The 10,550-nt window shown below is 36.9% G+C and overlaps 1 protein-coding gene across 2 annotated transcripts; it reads right to left on the bottom strand.

Annotated features, from left to right (window-relative positions):
* Nucleotides 1-1,047: 1,047 nt before the first annotated feature.
* On the bottom strand, nucleotides 1,048-10,043 carry LOC107104144 (high affinity immunoglobulin gamma Fc receptor I-like). Of its 2 annotated transcripts, none has more exons than XM_015404073.1 (5): nucleotides 8,329-10,043; nucleotides 7,582-7,848; nucleotides 6,488-6,763; nucleotides 4,509-4,652; nucleotides 1,048-2,555 (listed from the first exon to the last, which is right to left on the bottom strand). In XM_015404073.1, the coding sequence occupies exons 1-5, from the start codon at nucleotides 8,357-8,359 to the stop codon at nucleotides 2,497-2,499; spliced, it is 777 nt and encodes a 258-aa protein (XP_015259559.1). In that variant the 5' UTR covers nucleotides 8,360-10,043; the 3' UTR covers nucleotides 1,048-2,496. The 2 variants fall into 2 exon arrangements, with proteins under 2 accessions (XP_015259559.1, XP_015259560.1); XM_015404074.1 differs by lacking the exon at nucleotides 1,048-2,555 and adding an exon at nucleotides 3,568-4,002.
* Between the last annotated feature and the right edge of the window lie 507 nt (nucleotides 10,044-10,550).

Genomic DNA, 10,550 nt, shown 5'->3' with positions numbered 1-10,550 from the left:
TATATATATATATATTGTTTTACTTTACATGTGGATGCTGATCACATCCTCTATCTCAACGAGAGATCTCAGATTGTTCTGCCAATTTCTGTTTCACTCCATAAAATTTTTTTTCTTATGCTCTGAGCTACAAACTGAGCAATACTGATTAACAAGCTAATCTGTAACTCATTAATATTAACAAAACTCAGACCTTTGAGTTTCCTAGTACAGATTCAAACCTAAACATCAGTTGATATAGGCTTTTGAAGACCAATGTACATTATTTTGACATTAGTCTCCAGGATCCCTTTACTGTATATTCCTAATGTTGATTTCTAGGGGAAGTAATTTTAAAGCCAATTTCGCCTGTCCAGCCTCTATTTACATAATAATAATAATGACATAATGTTAACAAATGTTGCGTAAGTCTGTTCGATCAACCCCTTTATAATCCAAGGAGGGAAGTTTCTTAGTTCTGTTTTCTTCTTGATCATTTGCTGTGGGACAGCAGCATGGCCCAGAAATACTAAATATTTTCCAGTTTATCTAAACATGCTACAAGCAGCAAGAAAGTGATTCCCAAGCTGCATTTTCCTGCCTTTCTCTGCTACACTACAGCATTACCATTTAAGGTGATGACTCTCTCTGACCCTCTGGTCATCTTAAGCCAACATAAGAATGTCCATTTAGCTGGCTGGTTAACATGCAGCTACTTGAGGACTAAGATAAAATAATAAAATAAAAAGAAATGAATATTCAACAAGTCTTAATTTTAACAATCAAAAACACTGACATCACCTGCTTTAAGGCATGGCTGCTGAGCGCACTAATGAATCCGAGAACACCTGTATGTATTGACCAATGCCAATACAAAAACTAAGATCTAACTAATATCAGCTCAAAATATCATCCACGCAATGTTTGGGTTATCTCAGCTCAGCATCCAATAGGACATCAGATGTTTTAGTTACATTATTTAAGAGATTGTTAACCCTCATCTGAGAAACTTCACTGAATTATAAATGTTGCACTTAAACTTTGTCTGGTCAAATTCAAGATAAGTACAAAGAAAATGAAATGTGGATGAAGAAAGGATTAAGCAATGATGCTGAAAGGAATAAATGTCCTGAAGGTGGATAAATTTAGGCCTCTGGGGAGATACAGACAGGAGAGTGGAGATGTTGGATCAAGGATATTGGAAAAGACAAAAAGAAGAAAAACACAGAAAAGGTTTATGGATGAATTTGACAAGCTTAGAGAGTTGGTGTGATAGAGGAGGATGATAGTTAGAAAGTTAGATAAAGGCAGATGGTTTTCAGCTTAAAATTAAACAAGGCTTTTTATTTTTAACAAACAAATTCACAGTATTAGCTTAAAAAGGTATTTTGCCTTTTCTCCTCACTGACAGAAAAAAAACATATCTAGAATCTTAGACTTATACAAACTTTATTGTCATTTTGTGTACACAGAGTGTATGCAAAATGCATGATTTTGATTATCTTGTACATTGTAAAGCAAAAAAATCTGAATATTTTATACATGATAGCTTTAAAATCATCCTTGAAACAGCTATTCTTCATTAATTAAGAAGTCAAGTTTTTTAAGAGTAGAAGTTTGACGTAATTATCAGTCACAGAATAAACTAATTTCCGACATCAGTTAAACCAGAGCTGTTAAAGTCCAGTCCTCAAGCGCTATGATCTAGTAACTTTTAGATAAACTTATTCTCGAATACACCAAATTATAGGCTCAATCCCTTCATTTAGTTCAGCAAATGCATGATAACGAGCCACTCATTTTATTCAGGTGTTTTAAAAACAAGTTGCATAAAAAATTTGCAGGATAGTAGCTCTGAGGACTGAACTGGATCACTCCTGAGTTAAACCATTCGGCTGCACATGCCCAAACTGAAACATAGTTCTCTTTGTTGTTTGTAGAATGTGTAGGTGTATCATTCATTTTATGTTGTCATGGGTTATAACCTAAATTCTGCTTATTTGCGGACAAACTGTTCCTGCCTTCTGAGAAAAAAACCACACAAACATTCATTTCAGCAAGCTAACCACAGCTGACCTATAGAGGGTCAAAGACCTAAATCAGCACACCATTACATTTAATGTCTATTATTCTATTAAGCTCTTGTTTTTGTTTTAATAAAACAAAATGAAAATGAAAGAAAATCCAACAACATGGTTTGCAGACTAAATGTCCATAGAGAAAACAGAGGAGGAGCATAACAAAAAGTTGATGACAGCATGTTCGTGATCAAAACCACTAACACCTTTTTTTGATTAACAAAGACAAACTTTCCCCTCATAGTAAATATGCATTCTGCATCTAAAATGTGCTTCAGCATAAAAAGAAATCTTCCTCTCACACTGAAATCCTATCATGATATATATAAACATTTACTTGAGCACCAAAAACATCCTGATTTTTTCTTTACATCAGAATCTCTGAGTTCATGTCGGACAGACACCACTTTCTCTCTGGGTGATGGGTGCTGGAGATGACTTACACAATCCTTTCCATGATAATATCAACATTTTCCCTCTTGTCAACCATCCGAGCAGCTATAAAAAAAAAAAGTAAAGATGTTACAAAATCCCAATATTTAATGTGTGCAAATGTTATTCATCAGAATTCATTTAAATTCTGTTTATTTATATAGTGCTAATTAACAACACACATCATCTCAAGGTGCTTTACAGAGACAATAAAATTGGCTAGGAAAACATGTTGATTGCATTGAGTTGAGCATTGACATGCTCCTCCTGGAAGAACTTGTTCGGATGATTTTCTCCCGCAATTTGTCATTCTACAGCAGGCATGCTGAGAGTCGGTCCTCGAGGGCTGCCATTCTGCAGGTTTTAAAGGTTTCCCTGCTCCAGCACAGCAGATTTTAATTGATAGCTGATTAAAGCTAGGCATACACTGTGCGATATTTTAAATCATTGCACACATCTACAGTTCAAAATCTGCAATGCAACCGCAGGATTTAAAAGTTCACAGCTCAAAATGTATGTTCTCACACTATGCAGCCCGATGCTATGATGCGATATACCTACTCACACTGTACGTCCAAAACCACATGTCGGACTCAGCGGCGAGAGATGGTGCTGGTCGGACTCGACAAGCGGGAAGAAGAAGAAGAACTCCCTTTTTTGCACATGCTCAGTGCATAAGGTTCTGTTAAATTAGCTTGTAGCTCTGCTTCAACAGAAGGATTAGTCCACAAACACCTTACAAGGGCCAACTGAATTCTGTGCTAAAGCAGAGAAATTTCCAAAACCTGCAGGACAGTGGTCCTTGAGGAGCGATATTTGGCATGTCTGATCTAGAACAATTGAGACTGGGGTTCAAGGAGACAGAAACAGACATACAAAGTAAAGGATATATACGAAAAGTAACTGTTAACCAGTTCCACAGCTACAGCTGTCCAGGAAACACACAGCCAGAAAGATGAGCTCCGAGCCAGCTCCCATGTCAGAGGATGAAGAGAGCACATCCAGTTAGTCACAGTCAGAGAAACAGGACTACACTGGAAAACATGCCAAGCTCCAAAATTTCTAAACAAAGGTGTTAAAGGCAGCAGCACAGCTGGTGTTTTGATCCAGCATTGAGTCACAGTCAAACAGGACCAGACCAGACGAAACTACTATGACAAGAAAAAGCAGAGAGAGGGAACAAAGCAATGCTGCAGAATTGTAGAGTAGAAATGGGATGAAGCTGCTGTTATAATTTTGCTCTGGGTTCAGGAAAATCTTTATTAGTTTCTAAGGACACAAATGGTGCCTTGTAGAAATTCAGCAGTCTGCAGCAGATTACCCAAAATAGGTTTACTTATGCTACAACACTTTAATAGAGGATGAAAGATTTCATCATATTAAATAATAATAATCAAAAAGCAGATGTTAAAGCTACTTAAGATGTATCTATTGCCATTGTGTAATTTAAGGATATATCAGTTGTTCTTCTCACTGGCCACACTGCATGCAGTGGTACTTTCCAAAGGTTTTCCTGTAAGCCACAAACACAAAACTGTTCTTTAATTCAATGTTTTGGTCTTTTTTTTTTATTTCTTACTTTTCTAAGTTGAAAGAGTAAAAACTCTAAAATCTGCAAGTATCAGATTTGATCCCCACAACCTCCCCTCTTGGTTCCTGAGCAAGACCCTTCACCCCACTCTGCTCCCCAGGCGCCACACAATGGCAGCCCACTGCTCCCACTTGATTTATGCATATTAATAGCATATTATTTCAAGGAGTATTACAGATTGTATGGACACTGCAATTTAAGTAGGACAGGAAAGGAAATACAGGAAAAAAAACTAGAAAAGACAAAAGATAGAGGAGAAAAAAGGGAGATAACGATAAAACATCTTCTGTCTGCTTCATCACCTGCAAAGACATGTAAGAAAAACAGCACAACCAACTGATATAGTATAAGAGATACAATAAATTGTTACCATGATACTATCACTGAAGTATAAGTAGTATTATAGATAGAGAGCAGAATACCCTTACCTCTCTTCCTGTCCCTGTATATTAGTCCGAGTAGGATGGTGGACACTAGATATGGTATTCCTACAATCAGGTGACACAAAAGTCTGGAAGCAGGGATTGAAATTGGCGCTGTGGGTGGAGCTGAGGAAGATAGTGTCCCAGGTGCTGCAGACAAACAATAAGAAACTTTTGAAAACATTGAAACATTATATATACAATGCCAAAAGCATTCCCTCACCATTGAAATTAAGCATTCCAATTGGCTAGGGTAGATAATATCAGGCACCTAGGCTTGAAGACTTTTGAGACAACTGTTATGAAGCAATGTGTTGCTTTTCAGTATATAGTGCATATAAGTCATCAGTTTATTGAAGTGAATTGCTACAGACTTCCCAACTTCAGGGAGATTCGGATTAGCTCTAGAATAGTGTTTAGAACGCTTCATGGAATAGTTCCCCCTTTGCCAAGCAGCTCCTCCAAAGCCAAGTGCAAAGCACTCTATGCTGACCCCTCTTTCAGAGACATAGACCAGTGTTGCATATTGCAGGCTAACAAAGAACCCAAACAACTCCTCATTCCTAAGGGGTGGACCTATTCTTCTTGTTCGATTTTCATGTTTTCTAAGCTAAAACAAGGTTTTGGATTATTATATAAAGTTTCAAACTCCATGCTAATTCCGGCATTTTGAAGTGAAAAAGCTTCCTGGATGGGAAGTGAAATGTCTTCAAACTTGTAAACAAAGTCCAGTTGATTGTTTTTTTTTTTTTTTACTTTTTTGGAATGACTATAACCTGGATGACTAAGTATTTTCACCACCAAATATATGCAATCTTCAGTAGTTCTTATTAAGTTGCACTACTTTTGTTTTAGAAAAATTTGGTCAATTTCTGGTACATCTGCATGCCTCTGAACTCCTCATCACTGTTGCGTTTTCTATGCAACTTTTCAGATTTGTAATCTGGTCAAAACACTTAACATCGCCACTTGGCCCCCCATTTTACTGGTAAAATCTATGGACCTTTAGCTTTTGTGGTGTTTCACAACATTAAATTCTATTGCACCTTATGCTGCATTTACCGTATCCTCTGTTTTTTCAGGTCTAACAAAATACTTTGCAGAAGGACTCTCACCTCGCACAGCTTTTTTTGTTTTTTTTTAGTGTCTATGTGAGCTTTGAGATCTCAAGCAACTTTATTAGACACTGAAACAAGTGTGCAGGCTTTGCACACGGTGCACTCAGCCTCCCACTCGTTGCAACTGGGACAGTACGTGCAACATTTTTTTTTTTTATTTCTTTTCGGGATTTCATGTCCCATGCTTGCTGCTCTGCTGTGGGGGTGTCTTGCTAGAGCCTCGAACAAGGCAGTCCCTGGAGAATTATGTCAGTTATCAAAGTACCGTAGTATTCTCTGCAAAGCGTTTGTTAATTCAAGCAAACGATTATGGTCCTATAAAAACTGTGAAAAATTGACATTTTCATGAATTTATAATCCCCCTCCAAACACTTCAGAAAAGACGTGAAAAGTCAACATGCTGGGGCAAAAGAGGACTTTTGGTCACCCTAATATATGGATAACGGAGGTAGCTGTGGATCAAACTGGCCTGCGTGCAAAGTCCCTTTTCCTCTACCGAACACCTTTGTGATGAAACAGAGCGTGTGCTAAGAGAAATGGCATGTCATCCAATATAAATCTGGGACCTCATAAATGTGCCTCTTGAAAAAAGTAAAAAAAATAGCTAGACACATGCTTATAAACCTTTTGGACATTTGGACATGGTATAGCTGCAAAGGGAGGGCCGGGCCATATTAATCCCTTAGAATGAGAGGGTAATGTCACCACAGTTCATATGTGATACAAGAAAGGCGAGTGAACACCTTGGTCAATATGGAACACGGACAGGCTGACCCCAAAAGTCGGAGTCAATAAGGCAATCTAATACCATTGTCAGACTACTTGTTATCTGTGAAAAATATCATGAATATAAGGTATATTCCTCACTGAGCTGAATCTGTTGATCATTCCAGTCCCCCAAAACTGTCAGCCAGCTGCCTTCTGATTCTCCAAGCCCCGAGGCGCTGCAGGTGTAGAGTCCCTCATCTGATCTGGAAGCACTGAAAATTATCATCTCTCCAGAGGTTTTACTCCTGATGATGCGGCCATCTTTATAGAAGTTGTATTTGTGGTTGGAACTGTTTTTCTCAGCTTTACAGCGTAGAACCACGGGAGCTCCCTCGGACACTGGCATTACAGGACTCTCCAGAATCACTGTACGATCTTTGAAAAAAGGAGAAGAAAAAAGCTGTTCTAATATTTTTAGCATTTAGTTTTAAGATTTAATGCTCAACATTCACACTGGGTTGACATAGTACAGATCTATTACCTGTTATAGACAGCATGAACACTTGGGTGAGACACGGGGTGATTTTCAATGATTCAGTGGCCAAAATTTGGCTAATTTGTGATATTTGTAAACCTGCTTTTTCACATAAGATCAATACTCTTCTGATTAAGCTTCAAATATTAAACAAAAAATGATTACTTATTACGATTTAAAAGGGAGCAAATCTTTTGATTTTCTCCTGCTATTTACAGGATCCAGTTAAAATTAATTCTCCTGTTCCCATGTGTAAATGCTCCACTAAAAAACAGCCAATCCAATTTGGAGCTGATGTCATCCACTGTGATGTATAAACTAAAAACTCGAAGTGACAGAATTTTCTCCATAGTTGCACCGACTCTGAAACAAGAGAATTTATTTACGTGGTCTTGCTTTTAGCACATGTTGCACAATTTATTTTTTTAAATCAATAGTCATCCTTTTGGCAATTTTATCTTAGAGTGTTGTTTTTTCTCTTTTTTCATTATTTATCTATTTTATTCTACTTCTACTCTAACCAATAGATTTTCTAAAAAAAAAACAGAAAATCCCTGCAAAGTCTGTAAAACATTTTAAACACTTTGAAGTCCTTGGCATAATAATGCAATGATTTATCTATTTAATTTATGCCTTGCAGAGAAGCTCCGCATAAAACAAGGAAATGATTTTCAAAGCCAAAAAGCACGCTGACTCTACCAATATGGATTTTCTGTACCAGTTATGGTGATGTTGACCACATTGCTTCGCTCCTGTCCATCCGACTCACACCAGTAGACCCCTGTGTCTGTTGGGTAGGTGTTTCCAATGATGCAGCTGAAGCCTGAAGAGGCGAATCCCCAGCCTGAGGAGCAGAGCCTGACCCCGCTATCAGAAGTATTCCTCTTTACCTTCCAGTCAGTGGAGTTCAAAGGATCCTCACAGCTTAGGGAGATGGATTCATAGCGGAAGAACTGGGACCGATCAGGGCTGACCTTTAGACAGGCTGGGAGGAGGAAAGGATGGTTCAAATGGATTAAAAAAGCAAAGAATATTAGGGAAAAAGAGAAAAGAAATACAAAATTAACCAGAATGAAATTCAATTACAATTGACTGAAAATTACACGAAGTACTGATGGAGGTAAAGAGTAAATACAACAAAATTATAAGAGAAAGATTATTTAATTAAAAGGTTTAAATAAAGTACAGCTTTATGAGTTTCAATTTAAAAGGAAATTTAAAGAGGAAGTGGCATAGAAAGGGTGAGCGTGTCCCCCAAACAAATAAAATCAAAGTACGTGGAAGTAAAAAACCTAATTTTCAATACATGATAGGCCATCCTCATACGACTTAAAAGGAATAATAAAGGCTACGTCAGATACTAATTCAACCCTAAAACAAGCACATGAAAAGATATATGTAGATATTTAACATTTAATAAATCTAAAGAGTAGTTTTGAACGGATATTGCTGTGTTTATACTCACTCAGCATCAGACACAGCGGTGTTACCAGCATCCTGTCCAACCGTCGAATGACTGAAAAACACCCTGATCTTTTCACTTCCTTTGTGAAAAACAAAGACCCTGCTGGTTTTTCAGAGACTGTAAGGTGTCCAAACTGTTCTCTTTAGATGAAATGTAGAAAACTATTTTAAAAACTAGTAAAATTATAGCAAACAGTTTTCAGTTGCAGCAGTACACATTTGAAAACAGTTTAACAGTGTTAATTGATCAAAATATGTAAAGCAGATTTACGTTTGGCTGTAAAGTAAGTGGGTCCCAAATGGAAATGTTAATTTGGCTATGTTCTACTTTTACCTCTACTCGATACAAAATATGTCATATATGTTAGAAAATATCTACTGCAACCGGGCTGAAAGTTGGACTCATTTGAGATTGTCTGTGGAATTCTACATGAATCCCTTGCAGTTAGCCCAACTCTGGGGAAATAAATGGGTCCCATGTTTTTAAATACTTTATTTCCTGCCATTTGTGCAGGAAAATTTCCCTCAGATTAGTCAGACAGTCTTTACCAAAAGTCTTCTTATTCAACCCTCTTCTAAACAAGCTGTTTTGGATTTCCCCTTTGGATGCCCCTGTCCTCCTGAAAGCTGAAAGCACAACCAACAATCCTGACAACCATTCAGAGTTCATAAAAATAGCCCAGGAGCACAAAATAAAACATTAGATGAAGGCCATAGCTTTACAGATAGGACGCTACAGACTGTTCTGTTCAGCGTATTTCCCCTGATGACATCATAAAGCTTGATCTTCAAACAGCACATTTTGCGCACAGGAGGAGAAATGATGCGAGAGATGTGAAAGGGGTTCATTTGTAAACCTCATAAACAAGGAAACTGAAGCCTGACCGGTATAAAATGTTTATAAAGTTAATTCTGCATAATATAGGGCCTTTAAGTTTTTCAAGTTAAGTACTTACATGGTATATATACCAAGTGAGTACTTACCTTGCAAGCTAGAAGAATTGTTGCGAGAATGTGTTTGTGAAATCAGAAACTCCCCAAAATACATCTTGTCAGAAGCCAAAAGATGCATTAACCTCAAAATACAGAAATATTTAGAACCAATGAAATGCAGTAACATGCTGACGTCAACCAAAAACGCCAGGTTGAAGCAAAACAAACATGGTTGCATCGATGGATATGGGTATGACACTTCCCCTCCTTGCCTGCTGGTGACGCCTGTGCATGGGAGCCTCCCTGCCATCACTCTGCCCCCAGGTAGCTGTGACTACATCGTAGCTTGCTACCATTAGTGCAGGGATGACAGAATGTTATGTAAAGTTTTTAAACAATCCTCTTAAGTACAGGTTATACTTTTTTGATGATAAAATTAAACTACTCAAATATATTTTTCCCTCTAATTTCCAAGGTCCTGTTGGTACCTGGTCACTTAGACATCAGATAATATTAAACAGGATCAGGAACACAGCTGGACTGCCAGATAGAACCAATAATAAGTGAAGCTTGAGTTCTGATCAGCAGATCTGTTGCTCATCTGATAACATTTTTTACACTTATTTAAGAAATGACCTATGCTGGCACAAGTCTGTGCATCTAACATAATGTAAAATTATTCTAATTCTGGAGAAACCAAACCTATAGGTTTATTGTTGTCCTGTAAATATTACATTTATAACCTTAGATTATACAGTAAAAATGTTAACAACCAATCAAACTCTGGACATTATTCTTACAGTAGGATAACTATAGAACTTTAGCAAATTAAATTATTCAATTTTTTTTAATCCTAGAGCCAAATTTTAAAAAATTCCAGAACTTTTAGTTGATCTGTGCTAAGATCATCAAATTAATCTTTTTTTTTAAATGATTGTCATTCTAAATGGAGAAGAAAAAACACTTGCATACAGTATCTTCAAACAATGGACAGTTTTAAGAGTTCTTCATGGTCATAGATGACTTATGAAAAGAACAGAGCTGAATTATAAAAAAGCTCCTACTGGCACCAACAAAAAAAAAAAAAAAACTACACTTTATGTAGTTTTAAAGATTATTTATCATATTAGCATTATAATATGAAATAGGGAGAAAGATGATTAAATGGGCATTTAAATGCATGTGTTTTTAAAGTATTTTATTTCATATCTATTTAAACGAATGAATATGCATAACTATTCAGTTTGAATCAAACAGGGCTTGAAAAGCATTTATTATTAATCATATTGA

This window comes from Cyprinodon variegatus, unplaced genomic scaffold (genome assembly GCF_000732505.1).
Source record: "Cyprinodon variegatus isolate N-32 unplaced genomic scaffold, C_variegatus-1.0 Scaffold1629, whole genome shotgun sequence".
NCBI classification, from domain to species: Eukaryota; Metazoa; Chordata; class Actinopteri; order Cyprinodontiformes; family Cyprinodontidae; genus Cyprinodon; species Cyprinodon variegatus.
The sequence above is the reverse complement of the archived record's forward strand: the minus strand, read 5'-3'. Positions and strand labels throughout refer to the sequence as shown.

Excerpts from the sequence above, each read along its gene's own strand:
- LOC107104144 (XM_015404073.1), bottom strand. The coding sequence starts at position 8,359 with ATGCTGGTAACACCGCTGTGTCTGATGCTGA. Across the intron at positions 6,764-7,581 it reads GGTCAACATCACCATAACTG|ATCGTACAGTGATTCTGGAG; the intron begins GTACAGAAAATC and ends CTTTTTTCAAAG. Across the intron at positions 2,556-4,508 it reads ATACAGGGACAGGAAGAGAG|CTGCTCGGATGGTTGACAAG; the intron begins GTAAGGGTATTC and ends TTTTTTTTATAG.